General features: G+C 47.9%; 1 protein-coding gene across 1 annotated transcript in view; it reads right to left on the bottom strand.

Moving 5' to 3' along the window:
* Positions 1 to 9588: 9588 nt before the first annotated feature.
* The window catches only part of LOC310693845 (immunoglobulin superfamily DCC subclass member 3-like), a gene marked incomplete at its 5' end in the record, with an annotated part of 33722 nt that continues 24272 nt past the window's right edge, over positions 9589 to 19038 (bottom strand). The window contains 6 exon segments of the mRNA XM_083476231.1: positions 9589 to 10844; positions 11680 to 11827; positions 14387 to 14516; positions 15309 to 15413; positions 16155 to 16416; positions 16419 to 16422. Coding sequence (XP_083332357.1) covers positions 10752 to 10844; positions 11680 to 11827; positions 14387 to 14516; positions 15309 to 15413; positions 16155 to 16416; positions 16419 to 16422 — 742 coding nt within the window.

The following is a 19038-nucleotide window of genomic DNA, read 5'->3' on the forward strand; positions in this document are numbered from 1 at the left end:
AAATTTCATTCTGTGTGTCGGTTCAGATTCATTGCCCAATGTCAATCTCTGCTAATGGGTGGAAACTTCCATTCCTTCTTCCCCCTCCCACAAAAATAAAACAGTAGAACCAAGGGTTGTTTTGCACATTGGTTTTTTTTTTAATTTTCAACACAAGACAAGAAAGATTTCCAGACATCAACCCTGCATCCTTGAGGTTTTGAAACCTTCGGTGGCTACCTCTCTTTGAACCGAGCTGTAAAATTGGGGCCAGTGCAGAAGGTGCGATACAAACGAGTTACTCTTGGGTAGGAATAGGAGAAATCTCTCCTGGCAGTTCATTGGTCTTGTTTGTTTTAAATCACAAAAACAAGGGGAGAAGTTCACATGATGATGTAACTTGAAATTTAAAAAATCAGGGGAAAAAATCATTTTCAAATTCAGAATGGAGTTTTTTTAAATTTTAAAAAAACCTTCAATAAGGTGAGTTTTTAAAATGATGCTGTACGGTACAACATACGGTATTTTCAGTTTTTCCTCCTTAAAAAAAAATCAGCAGCATCAAAAAAGGGGAAATTTAGAATTAAGTGAAATTTTGCAGGCCAATTGAAAGTGAGGAGAATGTTCTGCCAATTCCAACTTTCCCCTTCCATTTACACATTAAATTCCCCCGTGTTGATGGGAGGGAGTTCAACATTTGGTATCCTCCTCCCAGTTACTTTGGGTGCCTTGTGATGCCAGTTAAAGCTGTCTCCGCACCCTCTTGCCTTTTAAACCCCGATCTTGTTGACACCTAGTTAATTCTTTGAATCGGCTGAGGAGCCCCCTGGAATTTCAAAACCACAAGTTGCCTTTCCGTTTGTAACCACCAAGCATTGAACAGTGATGGAGAAGATTTGGGGAGTCTCTCCTGCGTCTCTCCACCACACCCCCCAAACAAACATAATGGTCCCACTTCTCTGGTCCTCTCCATCACCTTTGGGCCGTACTCTCTCTCTCGCATCGGACGTTAGCTTTTCCGCAGCCAGGGGGTCTCCCTTCTCCAATAATTAATCTTCCAGGAGGACCCCGGGCCGTGGCTTCTTAAAGCTTGTTTACTTCATTTCACAAAACACAAGTTTTTTTCCGTAACAAATTTTAGGTTCAAAAGCATTTTCTTGTCTCATTGGTAACTAGCCATTTCCCCCCCCTTTACAAAGATGGGCGTAGTCACAGTGGTTCGTCGGAAACAGAGGTCAGGCTTCAAAACTAAAGAGTGCTGTTGCCAACCCAACAAATATCTCACGGATATGTCTTTGGGGTGTGTTAAACTTTTCAAAACAAGGGATGTTTTTTAGGATGTTAAAAGCTCCTGGCTGGGTGTACTCCTTCAGCTCAAAATATCCACCGTGATGAATGCGTATGGGTTGCTTTTAAAATGGGTTCGTGTTCTGGGAGCTGTTGAATTTTGGGTCCGAAGTGTCTGTGCTGGATGGTGACCTAACGTCATAGACTACACTTCCTCAACCTGGTGCCCTCCAGATTTTCTGGACCACAGCCAAGCACGGTCTGTCATCAAAGTTGGTGGGACTTGGAGTTACCCAACAAGGCAGAAGAAGAGCGTGACAAGAATGTTAATTTTTAATATGTCATAGCACTGGGAATTTGGTTTAAGTTAAGCAAGGTCAACTAGTCACCTATGGTGAGCCAGATTCTCAGCCAGGCATGGAACCTTTAAAACAGGACAAAACCTGACTTTTTTTTAAAAAAAAAGTGATAAATGGGTAACATTTTATATGTAAACAGGTAAGACTTTGCAATCCAAAGTGGCTACCACTTTTTTCGTAAATGACATTTTTTAAAAAAGGCAACATTTATTTGCCAGCCTGAAGTAGAACAGAGTGGGGAGAAGGTGGGATGGTTAGTTGTTGGAGAAATAATGTTCTATCTGGAGGGAAGCTCTAGAAATGGGTTGTCTTCGCTCCAACCCTCCAGATTTTCACAAGAGAAAGGACCTATTTATAGTAGATGTTCAGATATATATTAGGGCAGCCGTTTTTCAGCTGGTTAATCGGTTAATCCAGCTTGAGAAAGAGGAAGGAGGATGGTGTGGGAAGAGGACCAAGAAAGGATGCCTGATCTGAAAGCATGCTAGGAGTAGAATACCTTCATCTGTGAACTGAAAGGTTGGAATACCTCTTCTGAGATGACATTGAAAAGCGGATTCCTTCCTGCATGAGCAAGAAGGACGGATGCTTCTTCCAAGAAGATACGAGAAGAGGGATTCCTTCCTGCGTGGGGAAGATTAAGGGCAGGTGCCTCTTACTGGACAGTGCATGCTGTTGTAGTACATGTATCACCTTAGAAAAAACAAAACAGGTTTGGGGAGGGCGTTAGGGTTAGATTTAATTGGTCGATTCATGTGTTCATGGTCTTTAATCATGTGATACCCCTGATAACGGATTATGGCTGGTATCCACAGAATTCTGAAACGAGCCAAAGGAGGCTTTTGACTTGGCTTATAACAAACAGGTTTTGAAAAAAGGTGTTTTGTCCTCTGACATCAGGCAGTGTATGCTGACTTGCTTACAGAATGGAATTCATCAGTTCCACAGAGCCCAACATGTCCCAGATCTGGGTCTAATTTGTTTGCATGAAGCTCTGTGGGCCGATATTTACTGGAGGGTTCCTTATATCTGATTTTGCCACCACTCTGTGTTTGTTAGGGGAGCACTTTTAGATCCCAGGGCACTGGAGAAAAGAAAGAAGGGTTTTTGTAAAGAAACTTTCGATGTGAACAGGTTATTTTTTATAAGCTAAAGGCAGTGCTTCTTGAAAAGCTCGTTTAGTTGCAAGCAAGTATTGTATATTTCTTGCTGCAAGACCTTTGGGGTACAAGATTTCCCATGATAAAATGGGGAGATCAGGCAAGATCCATTCCTGAAGAAGTTTTTCTATGTCTATGTCCATATGGAAAAAGTATTTTGTGAAAATACACTCGGAACTCAGCATACCTAGTGACATTATGTCACATGGAGATATTTTAAACCTCTTTGATTCGGAATATAAATTTCATTGGCTGTGTAATTCCTGCAAAACAGATTTGTGCACATCTGTGTTGTGGGTAATTTGAAGGATGTTTTTCAAAGAGATAAAAGAGTTATCTCAGGTGTTTGTGTTTGCTGTTTGAGCCTGGCATTGTGCATTTACTGGCATAACTGAACAAATTTGTTGGCAGACAGCTCACTAGTCCTCAAGGTTATCAGCAAATCCAGATTAGCTGATAGCTTGCTCAGAAATAAGTTCAGTTTTGTTTTTTTTTAAAGTTGGCCTTGTTCCTAACATGTGTGGATTTCATAATGTGCATTCTCAGAGTTAAGCTTCCTGTACATTTGTGCTTGATGAAGCTGTGGCACATTGCCCTGTTGGTTCACATTCAGAGGTAGTTGACCTCACACTTGGAAACATTTAAAATGGTCTTTCCCAACCTCGTACCCTCCAGATGTTCCTGGACTACAAAACCCATCATCCCTGACAGTTGGTCACGCTGGCTGCAGGTGATGGGAGTTTGAGTCCAACAACACCCAGAAAGTGTCAGGTTGTGGAAAGCTGGCTTAAAGCAATAGAAGAAGTTGTTGTTGTCTTCTAAAACTTACTTCAGTGAATATTTCACTGTATATTGGAAATATCAGTACTAGTCTCTCATGCGTGAAGTTAAATATTTATTTTCTCCTGTGTTTCGGTTTGTGCCGCTTAGATTACCCTTGACTAACGTCAGTCTCCTCCATTGTGCATCTATGCCGAATGTGCAAAAGCCACTGGAGAAAAATTCTTACTACTTCTGTTGGTCAAGCTCTGCCGAAGTTCAAGATTTCCCTGGCAAATCTGTTGCCAGAAATGGGATTTCCTTGGATCCCTATGTCACCTTGCCTCTAAGGTTACCAGACTTTTTTCAGTGAATCCGGGGACACTTTTCAACTTCAGTTGGAATGATAGTGGACATGATAGACTGATTTGTAAATCCGGGGTCTGTCCCTGGGAAACGGGAACATCTGGTAATCTTACTTGCCTCCATTCTCCACTGCTTTCCCAATTATTTAAGTCTCTGGTGGTTTTCACTTCAGCGGAAGTTTTGGGTGTTGTAGGTTTGTTTGTTTGTGTGTGTGTGTGTGTGTTTATTAGGAGTGACTTGGTATAAGTCAGCTTCCTCTGTTCCTGCATCAGAGCTGTGTCATGGGTTTCGTAGTCTTTAAAGCTATGTCAAACCCAGCATCATGGATTTTGTAGTCTGTAACAGGGGTGTCCAGCTCTCAAGAGACTGTGATCTACTCCCACTATAAATAAACTCCATATACCATAAACCCAAAACAAATTCAATACCCATTGGATTGATCAGAGTTGTTGAGCTTTTTTTGGGGGGAGGGGGTGATCGCTGGAGATCACAAGATCGACCAGGATCGACCAGGGACAGCCCACACCGGTAGATTGCGACTGACCTGTTGGACAGCCCTGGTCAATAAAGCTGTGTGAAAGCTTAAGTTATTTTTTCACATTTATATTTGGCCAAAATTGTGCTGCAAGGTTGCGGAGTGGGATGTAATTTTAAAGTTGTGTTATGAGCCAATGGATCAAACATTCCCATATTTTAAATAGGTGCAAAAAGGTGATGCTTGAACAATTCTTCAAGAGGTGGCTTGTTTTGAAAGTTAAAATAGTTTGGAAAGTGGCTTGTCCATAGTGTAAAGTGAGCTGGGATTGGGTGGTGCTGGATATGTGGGTTTCTCAATATGGGACATGTTTTGTGCTTAACTAAAGTGTTTCTTGTGTTACCTCCTGTAAGAAGCAGTAGTTTGGTGTCTTAACTTTACAAGCACGGGGAGCATTGTGGACTTTGTGATAGGAGGAGCCTCATGTGTGAACAAATATGCCAGAGTAGTGATGAATTCATCACAGCTTCACAGCTCTTAATTAAAGCAAATTTTGAAGGGGAAAACCGCCACTAGGTTTATGATTACTGAATCATATATATGAACACACTGAGAAACTCAGAAACCAAGCAGTAACTGGGCAATGGGGGGAAAGGAAGGTGATGGTGAAAAGGGAATGCTGTGATTTTCATCCTCTACACCAGGGTTTCCCAAACTTCAGTCCCCAGCTGTTTTTGGACTACAACTCCCATCATCCCTAACTAGCAGGACCAGCGGTCAGGGATGATGGGAGTTGTAGTCCAAAAAACAGCTGGAGACCCAAGTTTGGGAAACCTTGCTCTGCACATGTATTTGAGAATTGCATTGAAATGTAGGACTTGCATCCGAGAGGGAAAACATCTGCAGGATCAGGCTGCAAACAGAAGATCCACTAAGGAACATTTCTGCATGCTTAAGCCTGGGGAAACTTGGGTGGGCGAGAGGGGATCCTCCATATGTCATTGGACTCCCAACTCCCATCAGCCCTAGCCCTAGGACTGATGGGAGTTGTAGTCCAGCAATGTCTGGAGGGATGCAGATTCCCCACCCAGGGGAAGTTAAATATTTTCCAAAAAGGTTCTTAAGGAGATAAGTTGAAATAGGACAGAGATCTGTCATTCAGTGCTGCCACTGGCAATGAATGGATAAGAAGAGGAGGTTAAGGGGTGATATGATAGCCATGTTCAAATATATAAAAGGATGTCACATAGAGGAGGGAGAAAGGTTGTTTTCTGCTGCTCCAGATAAGCGGACACGGAGCAATGGATCCAAACTACAAGAAAGAAGATTCCACCTAAACATTAGGAAGAACTTCCTGACAGTAAGAGCTGTTTGACAGTGGAATTTGCTGCCAAGGAGTGTGGTGGAGTCTCCTCCTTTGGAGGTCTTTAAGCAGAGGCTTGACAATCATATGTCAGGAGTGCTCTGATGGTGTTTCCTGCTTGGCAGGGGGTTGGACTCGATGGCCCTTGTGGTCTCTTCCAACTCTATGATTCTATGAGTCTATGAAGTTGTAAGACTGGATCTGCAGATGAAGGAACTGTCAAGGGTAGCAGTGGAAAGATTGTAGAGGAGCCAGTGGTATGCAAAGCTTATGGACTGAATATTCTACCTTGGGACATCAGGCAGGTGGTGGAAGAAGACTTCTGTTCAATGTTTCCTGAAACGAGCATCTCAAAGACTTGGGTTGGGCAGCTACTTCTGACATCTCAATTAAAAAGTGGGCATCTTTGGTGAGGACGACTCAGTCCTTGTAAGAAGATATTTTAATGAATGTGGCTTCCTGCAAACGAGGGTGGCGGGCGCCAACCCTGAAAGGGGGCATGGCTTCTGGGACGGGTGGAGATTTCTTAGAAGTGGGATTGGCCGCCACTTGGGTGGCCTTGTAGCTTCTTACCAGACCTCGGATAACATTAATAGATCTCCAGAGCTGGCCAGTGGCCATTAAGATGAGCTGCATTTGAGGAAACGAGCTCAGAGAAATGAGTTCAGTTGGCATTTTAACACGGACCGACCCGATCCGCGATTCCCGAACCAGAACACAAACTGAAACGCAGCTCGCCTTCCAAATTCTGCACACAAGGATGTGTGTGTTTGCGAAAGCAAAATCCCAGAGTTCATTGTTATATTTGGGGAAGTCGCTTCCAAAATAAGAAGCCTATTGGCTGCATTTTCCTCTATACGGTTTTTGCCTGCTGGTAGAATATCTACAGATCTTAATGCAGGCATCTTAAAAAAATAAAGAAAGAACAAACCGACACAAAATGAGCTTAAGGTTGGGATAATGTGAAATGAAAACAAAAGGGGGGCAGATTCAGCCCCCCGCCAGCCACAGAGACGCGAGTGGAGTCGCTCGAGTGGTTTCTTAAAGCTATATAGTAAACGTGTTCCCACGTGACCAGTGGGCATCTTTGAAGATCAGCTGCAACGGTTTTGAAAAGCCCCTTTGGTTATGCTTGAATCGAGGTGGGTCACGGTGGATATGTAAAAACCAAAAGAAATAAAGGAGGAACAACAGACTCTGGGTTGGGCCCGTTTTAATTGGGCAGTTAATTTTGGCAGGAAGTGGGGTGCCGTTGGAAAGCTCCCGGTTTCCTGTCGGCCTCTGGCGATTCCATAGAACCACTGTGTGTGTCTCTGCTATCTGGGAGACACTCGTCTATCAAAGGGAGGTGGGGAAATCTCAACTCTCATCAACTAGGAAAAGAGATCATTTTTGCGTAAAGCACTAAAAATAATCCAAAAGAAAAAGGTTGAGTATTATTAATTTTTTTTCATATTTTTTTTTGGGTAGGGGAAAAGGGAAGAGGGAAAAGTAAGGGGGATATTTTGGTTATGATTCCTAGAGAAGGAACTAGGGTGAAAAATGGGGAAGAGGGGGTCAGCAAAGCTTTAGGAAACGTCTACCTAACAGTACTTTTTTTTCTTTTCCTCTCATACACAAAACTTTGGGTCGACAGGGTTTCGTTTTTCCGCAAGCACACAGAGAGAATCACACCTGCGCGAGGCAAATTTTGAGGTCGCTCGGACGTGCGCTCTCTCTCCCATACAGTCTAACGCTGGCCGACTGTGCTTTTCTTTGTTGTGAAAGAGCTGACAATCAAAATCAGGAAGAGAAGGAAAGGACAGATGGAAAAGACACCAGCCTGGGCACTGTGAAGCCATGTTCACACGGACAAAGCTTAGGGGGCTTTTGCTGGGATCATCTAGACCACGTACGTCCACCTCGTGGATCATCTAGACCAGTGTTTCCCAACCGGTGTTCCGCGGCACACGAGTGTGCCGTGAGACATCGGCTGGTGTGCCGCGAGATGCCTGGAGGGAGGCGGGCGAGTCGGGCGGCGAGAGGCGGGGCGGTGGCGGCGAGGAGAGGCCGCGCCTCCTGCTGCTGCCTGGCGCTCCTCCTCGCAGCCGGCAGCGCTGCCTGGGCGCCTCCGCGCGACTCTGCCTCGCTGGGTTTGGTCTCCCAGCAGAGATGGGTCACACGCGCCCCTCCCTCCCTCCCTCAGTCTGCGCGGAGGGAGAGCCAGAGAGAGGCATCGCTCCTGCGCTCCGAGGCGGATTGAGCGCAGCTGAGAGGAGCTGCCGAGGGAAAAAACTTTCACTTTTGTGCGTCCCTCCCGGCGTGACGCTGCGCGCTGACGTCACGGGGCGGGGCTTTAATGGTGGTGTGCCGCGAGATTTTTTTTCAGTAAACAGGTGTGCCGTTGCCCAAAAACGTTTGGGAAACACTGATCTAGACCACGTACGTCCACCTCGTAGTCCGAGTGGCTAAGGTGTTTGGTCTAGGACCCACGAAACCAGGATTCCTGCTCAGCCATGAATCTTGAGTGGGCCAACCAATCTCTCTCAGCTTAACCTACCCCGCAGGCTTGTTGTGAGGACAAAATGGGTAGGGGAGGAGAACCATGTTTGCCACCTTGAGCTGCTTGGAGAAGAGGTGGGGTGGTTGTCCTCTTTGGGCGTCAAGAATATCACCCTGCTGGAGCAAAGGCAGCAGTTGAAGCCAAGGCTAAAGTTGTGAGCTGGCAGAATTTGGAGAGTGCTTTGGGGTGGCCCGAAGGCAAGATGAGGAAGGGACGCGGGTGGCGCTGTGGGTTAAACCACAGAGCCTAGGGCTTGCCGATCAGAAGGTCGGCGGTTCGAATCCCCGCAACGGGGTGAGCTCCCATTGCTCGGTCCCTGCTCCTGCCAACCTAGCAGTTTGAAAGCACGTCAAAGTGCAAGTAGATAAATAGGTACCACTCCAGCGGGAAGGTAAATGGCGTTTCCATGCGCTGCTCTGGTTCGCCAGAAGCAGCTTAGTCATGCTGGCCACATAACCGAAGCTGTACGCCGGCTCCCTCGGCCAATAAAGTGAGATGAGCGCCGCAACCCCAGAGTCGGCCACGACTGGACCTAATGGTCAGGGGTCCCATTACCTTTAAGGCAAGATGAAAGCTTCGGTGGTTTACGAGTGGAGGCCACCAAGGTCTGAGACACAATGTCAAGTGTGCTGGCTTTCAGAGACCCTGATACCAATTGGTCAATAGTTCAGTGTTATCAATCAAGCCACCGACTCATTGGCAATCAAGTTCTGTACATGCAGTTTCCAGGTTTCTGCCCCTAAATGTTTAACACTTAGGCTAAGACTTCCCTACTCAGGGTAAACCCATTGGCTCTGAACCGGTTATGCCCGTTAACTTCAACCGGTATGCTCTGAGCAGGAGTAGCATTTGTGTACTTATTAAGGGTAGCAATTCTTTTCTCTTTGGCAGCCAAAGGAATGCTGAGCTTAGTCCACTCCAAACAATAAAAAGGAGAAGAGGGGAGATGTGCTGGACTTTTGTGGCTGTGAACTTCATGGCCGAGCTTCCAGTTCGAGTTAAAACCCCGTCCGTTTTTTTAAAAAAGCCGCCTGAGGAGGATGGAGCTAAGCTTCCACCGCATCCTGATATGCCGGCTTTGGTGTCCGAGAAAAGAGAAAGAGGCCAGGAAAGGAAGGAAAAGAAGAAAAGGAGGAAGGCGCTGGTGTAACCATAGTGTCTGGTCCCCTGAGGTGGACACACTATGTGGGCCTCACGGTCAAGGCTCTTTAGCTCTAAGGGAGGTTCTGGAGGTAATTCTGGTTTGGGAGTAATTTGGAGAGCTACGTCATTGAGCCTCCAACCAAATCTTGGATGGAGTCCGCCCACAGCCAGAATCTGGGTGGGACATTTTGGTTCTGTCAATAAATACGTTCCCCCTTACAACTGAAGAGCCCCACGGCTGTCGGGCCGGAGGTCCCAGCTGCCGCGGCTGTTTCCAGAGGGCTAACAGCGGCCCCCTACGCTTCGTAGGCCGCCATCCTCCCTCTTCTGAGAAGCGTCAAATGCTAAGGCTCTGTCCTCACACACGGTTAAAGCTCTACATCTTTGGAAAGCAGTTCAGCAAACTTTTGTGTATCATCTTAAAAAATATTTGGATAGAGACGTCATATATATAATATATATATATATCAAAAAAAAGACACTCTGTAGGAAGCAGCAAGAGGAGCTATGGAAAAGGGGGAAAGGAATGTGAGGCTTTGGGTGAAGCGTTCCCCCCCCCGCCCACCCCATTGACCCTCTCATGACAGAGGACGGAGGTGGGTATTTGGGAGAGGAGGGGGTCCGCTGCTGCTGCTCCCACTTTTGGTTTGGCGATATTTGGTATGCTGGTGCCGAGCGCCCAGGCACCGTGGGTGGGAGGTGTCAGAAAGGGACGGTCCTCGCCCCACCCCGAACGGACCACATGACTCATTAGGGAGTAATTTTGGAGCCTCAACCTCCCCAAAGCCCCGGTAATTCGTAGGGGGTTTGGCTTCGACACAATTTGGGCAGGGGGACATCAGCGTCCACATCCATTCTTGAGGCAGCCAAGAATGAGAGCGGGAAGGAGTTGTCTCTTTCCCCCCCTGCTTCCTGGCTTTCCCTCAAGATGGCTGCCTCAAGTTCCGGAACCTTCCGGTTGCCGTGGACAGCTGCTCCCTGTCGCCCCACCTCTCTGCCACTACCCCTTCTCCCTTTTGGCAAGGGGTGGGTGGGGTTTAAGCGGCCAGAGGGTGGCTGGCAGGTTGAGGTAGTTTTGGTATTTGTATCAAAAATAGATCATTCGGGAGAACTGGGGTGGGAGTAGGGCTCAGGTGGCGGCTGGACCGCTATGGGGCTGGCCGTCCAGCGGAGGTGAGGTAGATTCTTTGGAGGTTTGCGGTTGGAATCCTGGATGGGTGGTGGGAAATTGGGGGCAGGGGAAGGCCCTGCCTCAACAGAGCTGCCACCGGGCTCGGTCGAGGGGCCTCCCCCTACTCCGTTCCCACCGGGCATTGGCTTAACCACTGGGCTGTGAAGGAGGGCAGCGCTCGACGGTCACTTCAAAGTGGGGAGTGTCATGGGCGGTGAGTCCATCGGAGGATGGGGGGTTCTGTGAGGAGAAAGGAAGGCAGGTTAACCACATTGCCCTTTCGGACGCTGCCTTTTGGCCCACAAGCTTTGTTCCTCACTCCCAGGGTGCCCTGCAAATATATCAGACCCTGCTGGCCATCTCCCCTGGTCCCCGTCTGACCCTCCGAGTATAAGCTCCGGAGAGAAAATACGATGGAATTAAGGCCTTATTCACACTGTGCATTTTTAAAAACTATTATAACACTTTCGGGGAAATTCTGAAGAATCCTGGGAGCTGTAGTTTGTTCATGGTGCTGACAGCTGCTATTCCCCTCCCAGAGCAATTATTATTATTATTATTATTATTATTATTATTATTATTATTACTCATATCCCGCCCATCTGGCTGAGTTTCCTCAGCCACTCTGGGCGGCTCCCAACAGAATATTAAAAACACGATAAAACATCAAACACTAAAAACTTCCCTAAACAGGGTTGCCTCCAGATGTCTTCTAAAAGTCAGATAGTTGTTTATTTCCTTGACATCTGATGGGAGGGTGTTCCGCAGGGCGGGCACCACCACCGAGAAGGCCCTCTGCCTTCAGCTCCCGGAGTTTCCCAGGAAGAGGGATCGATTGCTAAAACACTCTGGGAATTGTCGTTCCAGGAGGGGAATAGCAACTCTCAACACCATTAACAGCTCCTGGGTTTCACTGAAGGAGACTCTGACTGAAGCGATATCACAGTGATTTACATCTTCACCCATGTAATCAGCAGGGCTGCTGCTGTGGCCCTTCCTCCTGGGGCACCTTGGTTCTTCCTGGGACAGCTGCTAAGCTAAAAGCAGGCATACACACACACACATCCCTCCTCACCTGGGTAACCAGTTCCACCATCTCTGAGGGTTTTGCCCCACCCTCCAGCTTCCGCTGGTTCCGGGGAGGCTCCCGCGTGGTGGTCTGCACCGGTTCTGTTCCCTGTGGGATGGCCCAGCTTTCTTGGGTCCCTTTCTTACAGAACAGGCTGTAGAGGGAAGACGTAGAGAGAAGGGGTTCTTTCCTGAAACATTTCTTAAATGGTACTTAGGAAATCTGCCCAGGATGATGATGATGATATTTTGTTCTTAGTTTATTTTAAAATTAAGCCTGTATATTTTATCTTTCTATATAATATTATTGTAAGCATCACACTGCATTTCCGTGAGCAGGGGGTAACAGCCCCTAGTACTGTCATATCTCATGCTACGTTTGCTTGATGTTACGTTTTTTCAGGTTGTGACCCGGAAGTACCAGAAAGGGTTACTTCCGGGTTTCACCGCTTGTGCATGTGCAGTAGCGCTAACTTGCGCTTCACGCATGTGCACAAGCGCCAAATCATGCTGCACACCTGCACAGATACGGCGCTTCAGGTTGCGGGCTTTTCACGTTGCGAACGGGCCTCCGGAACGGATCCCATTCGCCACCAGAGGTACCACTGCACAGTCAAACCTTGGTTGTTGAACAGAATCTGTTCCGGAAACCCATTCGGCTTCTGAAATGTTCGACAACCGAGGTGCAGCTTCCGATTGGTTCCAAGAGCTTCCTGCACTCAGCCGAAACAGTGTTGGACATTCAGCTTCTGAAAAAATTTGAAAACCAGAACATTTACTTCCGGGTTTTCATCGTTCGGGAGCTGAAACATTCCATAACGGAGCTGTTCAGGAACCGAGGTTTGACTGTAATACATTTTAAACTAGGATATCACGGTATAATAGCATAACATCATCTCTTAAAGTTAAAAAATATATATATTACAAGAAACATATGTAACATCAGGGTCACAAAAGTTAGAAGCAATCATATGAGTCACATATACATGGTAGTTATAGTTAAGGAGACTGGGAGGGGACACTTGGAATAAACATTTCAGGAAACTATTACTTTTGTGTTTATATCCTGTCTTTCCTCCAAGGACATGGTTCTCTCCCCCCTCTCCATATTATCCTTACAACAACCTTGTTGAAGTCGGTTAGGAGCAGTGGCGTAGCGTGGGGGGTGCCAGGGGTGCCAACCGCACCAGGCGCAACATCTGGGGGGGCGCGAGTCCAGAGGGAAGGGACAAGTTCCTTCCTCCGCCGGGCTCCCCGCTGCCACCGCCAGCCTTGCGCCCTAGCGCGCGCGCCCCCCGCCGTCGCTGTGGCTGCGCTCCGCTCACTGCTCGCAGGAGGAGCAGCCGCTGCAGCAGCGCCGACGCCGCCACCGACGCCTGGCCGGGCACGGGCAGCCTCTGCACCCTGCCGCCACCGCCATCCCCTCGGCCCAGCCACAGGCGGCGGCTGCTTCTGCCTCCATCCTCCTCCGGGCAAGCAGCGTTGTTTGCGCGGCAACTCGCAGGTTAGGGGTTGGGGGGCGCAAATTACTTGCCTTCCCCCGGGTTAGGGGGCGCAAATTACTTGCGTTGCCCCGGGTGCTGACAACTCACGCTACGCCGCTGGTTAGGAGGAGAGGCAGTGGGACCAGCCTAAGCTCATCTAGCAAGCTTCATGGCTGATTTGTGCACCTTGGGCTCCCAGGTCCTATCCCAACACCCTAATCATGATACCACACTGACTCTACCCATCATGGCTGCAATATATTTATGTATATAGTTAGGGCCTAGAGGGAGGTGGTGGCAGGAATTTCAGGAAGATCCACTGGGACATAAAAAGAGAAGTGTTAGGGCATATGATGTACCTCTAGGAAGGAACTGCGGTCGTACCTTGGTTTTCGAACAGCTTAGTTCTCAAACGTTTTGGCTCTCGAACGCCGCAAACCCAGAAGCGACTGTTCCGATTTGAGAACTAATTTTGGAACCCGAATGCCCGGCGAGGCTTCCGATTGGCTGCAGGAGCTTCCTGCAGCCAATCAGAAGTCGCGCTTGGGTTTCTGAATGTTTTGGAAGTCAAACGGACTTCCGGAATGGATACCGTCCGACTTCCAAGGTATGACTGTACTGTGAGTTTTGCAGAGGGCCCTGGGTGAAAAAACATGGGCAACTGTGGGTTAGGATCGAAAGTTCAGCAGGTGACATGGCACCACTGAGGACTTTTCCTGTGGTGTACCCCTTGGAAGATTGTGTGGGAAGGGGGCTCTTTGGGTGGATAAGGTTCTCCTCCCCCCCCAAAAAAAACCCCCCGCTGCTATACAGTGGTACCTCACAAGACAAATGCCTCGCAAGACGAAAAACGCGCAAGACGAAAGAGTTTTCTGTTTTTTGAGTCGTTCTGCAAGACGAATTTCCCTATGGGCTTGCTTTGCAAGACGAAACGTCTTGCGAGTTCTTGCGAGTTTGTTTCCTTTTTCTTAAAGCCGCTAAGCCGTTAATAGCCGCTAATAGCCGCTAAGCCGTTAATAGCCGCTAAGCCATTAATAGCCGCTAAGCCGTTAATAGCCACTAAGCCGCTAATAGCCGTGCTTCGCAAGACGAAAAAACCGCAAGACGAAGAGACTCGCGGAACGGATTAATTTTGTCTTGCGAGGCACCACTGTATTTGGGTGTCTAGGGAAATTAGGGGATGCTGGGAGGTCCAAGTGGGTTCGTACAGAGCAGCCTCCACATCCTCACCTCTTGCGGTAGCCAAACATCAGGAAGAGGACACAGAATATAATGCACGCCATGCCAATGTGGACGCCAACCACGATGCCAGCAAGGGAGCTCTCCCCGTCCTGCCCACACTGGCACATTGAGTTGGCATCTGTGGGACAAAGCACAGTCGTTAGGGGATGGAGGTCGCAGAGATGGAGAGGCAAGAGGGTTTCTGTTTCTCTTCATTTCTTGTTTTTCCAAAGATTCAGTTCTGTTCACATGAATTTATCACATCCGTATGTTTATGTATATATGCACTAGAGGCCAAAATTGTGGAAACCTTTAGGAAATGTTGCAATTATAAGTTTTGGTGGTTCAGAACACCAGTCTTTTTTAGAACGACACCATAAAACAATAGCATAAATACCATGTATCGATAGAAAGATAATGTAATGCAGAAGATAAAACACAATAAACTGGATTGAATTGTTCTACCTAAAGTTACAGCTAAATAACCAGAAGGGGCGGATTTGCTTAAAACTGACAAAAGACATGTTATGAGACATCAGACCTAGGAAATCCCAAAAGTTTCCACAATTTTGGCCACTCTAGTGTGTATAAGTCTGTGTTTAGAAGAATCCTCATGAAAATTCATTAATGAAAATTCATTTTAGTGTGAATTTCTCCCAATAGACACACCTTTGTAATTTCGCCTAATTATCGACATTTTTGCAAAGCAGTTTTTCCTTATGGACTTATGCACTTTTTCCTGTTATTTTCACTAGTGTATGCATTTTTGTAGAGAAGTATGAATTTTGAAGGATGGCCCCATTCCAGTTTGTGAATTGTTTCGGTAAATGTAAATTAGGTACATTTGCCTTTAAATGCGAACAGAATTGAATTTATCCCCCATCGCAGAAGCGTGTGTGTGTGTGTGTGTGTGTGTGTTTCTGGTCCTTACCCAGCCTCTCAGAGTTCTCCTTGAGGGAGACAAACCGCACACTGCTGTTCCCATCGCCATTCCCGTTGAATGCCTGGAGTTTGATCTCGTACATGGCAGATGGTTCTGAGGGAGAGAGTTTGGAAAGGCGAGGGGAGTGGAGGTCAGGTTTACGGAAGCCAACACTAGGGGGCAGCATTGATGGAGAATTCGAGGGCTAGCTAGCGGGGGAAGCTGAGGGGTAGGGGGCAATTTCTCCATCATGTGGCAAGGAATCTGCCTCAGACCAGAACAGACTATGAGTCCACATACCGTATTTTTCGCTCTATAGGACACACCGGACCATAGGAGGGGGAGAACAAGAAAAAAAATTCTCCCCCTCTCTGCTCAGCGCCCCTTCAGCCCCTTCCATTTCTCCTCCCGCTTCACTGAAAGGGCGCTGCGCAGAGAGGGAAAACTGTGCAGCACCTCTCCAGCGAAGTGAAGCCTGAAGAGCAAGAGGGATCGGTGTGCAACTCCTGCTGCGCTCCGAAGGCTTGCAGATAGCTGCCTGAAGCCCCCGGAGTGCGAAAGCAACGCAAAGCCAAGGAGTGAGGGGGAGCTCTCCCCCTGCGCTTCGGAGGCTTCGCGTTGCTATCGCTGAAGCCAAGGAGCCTGCATTCGCTCCACAGGACGCACACACATTTCCCCTTAATTTTTGGAGGGCGAAAAAAGCGTCCTATACAGCGATAAACACAGTAGTTCTGTGTTGTCTACTCTGACCGGCAGCAGCTCTGCAGTGCGTCTTCCCACAACCACTGGATCCTGGAGACACCAGGGAGCTGATGTCTACAGTCCCTCTCGCAGGAGGCCCAGGAGGAGACTCACCCAAGTTGCTGAACGTGAAAGAGTTGGCCATGCCGGATAAGAGCTCTGGGCCCTCGTAGTGGGCGCTGGGCAGCTTTCGGAGGTAGAGCTTGAAGCCTTCGATTCGGCCCGGCTTGGCAGGCAGCTCCCAAAAGACGTGGACGGCACTGTTGTTGAGGATCTTGGTGAAAAATCCCACTGCTGCAGGGACTGAGTAGACGGGGGGAAAGGTGAGTGACTGTCTTTCCCACCCAGATGGAGAGAAGCAGGGACACAGCATCTCCCGTACCTGGGGGTCTCTCTCAGTCCCATGCTATTGTCAGGAAGCTGTCAGCGGCTCCCATCTGGTTGCCCGGGAATTATAAAGACAAGGGAAAGTTTCTTACAGTCCTTTTTTATTTCAATCTTTACAGAGAGAGGCTTTGGAACCCAGCCTCTTGGATAATGGTATTGTCCCAAGTGAATCGCCACCCTGTCTCTCCCACGTCGTCATTCATCATCATCATAACCTACTCTACGGGTGCCGCTACGTGCCCTCTGTTTTTGAGCTCTTTGCTCTCCTACTTATTATTATTATTATTATTATTATTATTATTATTATTAAGGATTTCTTGGTTTACAAAAGTATGTGCAATGTCTCTTTTTTCAAGTTATATTTTCCACATAGTTCTGTGTTGACTACTCTGACCTGCAGCAGCCCTGCAGGGCGTCTTCCCACAACCACTGGATCCTGGAGACACCAGGGAGCTGAAGCTACAGTCCCCCTCAGTCAGTTTCATTTATTGAGACATTAGGGTTACATTAGGAAGAAAAAGGGAGGAAGAGGTGGAGGGGGTCATGGTGGGTAGGGGTGGGGTCGGGTGGCGATGTTTCTATTTTACTTAATGTATGTGTGGGGTTTTGTGTCAGCGTCGCTTGTGCAGGTTCTGTTTGCTATTCACTTGCATTCCTTTGGTGGTGAGAGAGGTTGGGGTTGGCCTAGGGCAGTGTTTCTCAACCTGTGGGTCCCCAGATGTTGTTGGGCTACAACTCCCATCATTCCTAGCCAGCATGACCAGTGGTCAGGGATGATGGGAGTTGTAGCCCAACAACATCTGGGGACCCACAGGTTGAGAACCGTGGGCCTAGGGTGTGGTTGCTTGTTTGTGACTGGCTGTGGTGAACTTTGTTTTCGTGTGTGAGTGGAGTGGGTGGGTGTTTTTGAATCAGGTTAGCCATACTGATTTGTATGCTCTCCTACCTTTACGGATCGCCAGATTCTAGGAGATGGAGGGTCTGGGATGCTTTCTAATGACAATGCGTTGTTCTGGCTCTCTCGTGATTCCCCAGCTTTTCCCCTCATCTGCCTCTGAACTGCGACCTCCCTCAAACCCCTGTTGTAAATCTGTACTGTCTTTCCTCTTCCTCTTCCCTGGAAGGGTCAGGATGGGGAGGCGGTCTCTGCCATTCCTCCTCTGGAGCCAGTGTGGTGCAGTGGTTAAGAGCAGTGGACTCATAATCTGGTGAACTGGGTTCGATTCCCTGCTCCTCCACATGCAGCTGCTGGGTGACCTTGGGCTAGTCACACTTCTTTGAAGTCTCTCAGCCCCACTCACCTCACAGAGTATTTGTTGTGGGGGAGGAAGGGAAAGGAGAATGTTAGCCGCTTTGAGACGCCTTAGGGTAGTGATAAAGCGGGATACCAAACCAAACTCTTCTTCTCTGCCCAGTCCCTGACAGCTATTACCATTTGTGGCTGGTGCCCAGTGCAGTAGGGATCCAGGGTTGCGGTGTGGGTGGGTGTCAAAGACCTGTTACTATTTCTGCAACATCGTCCCTGTCTTCGGTGTCCTATATCTGCCCAATCAGCATGAAAAGGGAGCATTTTAGCCACTGAGAAGATGTCCCGACCCTTTCTGCCAATTGGAGTCAATCAGTGAAGGAAGGTGAGTTGGCCACTGAGGACAGGCTCCTAGGGTCCCTCTGGAGAAGGTGCGAGGGGAAAACAGCGAGGAGTTGTTGTCCCGTATGCTCCCGAGCTAAGCGTTTAGGAGCATTAAAGACATAAAGTGCTTTGGTTCCAAGAGAACGGCGTGCACATTCAGTTATGTACAATGGAACGTCAAAGGAATCACAAATTGAGTCGTTCCAGATAGCTCAGTTGGTTACAACAGGGTTTGTCAACCTGGTCCCTACCTCTCACTAGTGGGCATTTCAGGACTCTAGGTGGGCAGTAGGGGGTTTGACGGCACAAGCTGAATCCTCCTTCCACCGAGCACTGGTGGGCGGTAAGGAAATTTTACCATCAAGAAAGATGCATTAGTGGGCGGTAGGTGGAAAAAGGTTGACTACCCCTGGGTTAGAACATGGCGCTGATAACGCTAAGACTGCAGGTTCGATCGCCTTATGGGACTGCCGCATATCCCTGCATTGCAGGGGATTGGAATAGATGATTCTCAGGGTCCCTTCCAACTCTACAATTCAATGATCATCCGTACTAAAAAAAAAAAGATGCTGGAGCACACCATGTTGTTTGCATAGAGAAGAGCGCATCTAGCTGAAAGGCCACACACAGAGATTTGCAACGATCATTGCAATGCATCCCGAATCGTGACCTCTGTGTAGCTATAAGGTGATTGCACTTCTGAATTTGCCAAACCAAGAATGGATAATAATAATAATAATAATAATAATAATAATAATAATAATTTATTTATATCCCGCCCTCCCCAGCTGAAACCGGGCTCAGAGCGGCTAACAACAGTCTAAAATCATTTCATTATAAAATCAGTTCAAATCAGATTAATGGCAACCATTGGGCTAGAGTTCTATGAGGATGACAGGAGGAAGGGGGTCAGGCTGCGCCTTGGCCAAAGGCCTGGTGGAACAGCTCTGCCTTGCAGGCCCTGCAGAAAGATGTCAAGTC

This window comes from Podarcis liolepis, assembly GCF_965112155.1.
Source record: "Podarcis liolepis genome assembly, chromosome: 15".
In the NCBI taxonomy this organism is placed as follows: Eukaryota; Metazoa; Chordata; class Lepidosauria; order Squamata; family Lacertidae; genus Podarcis; species Podarcis liolepis.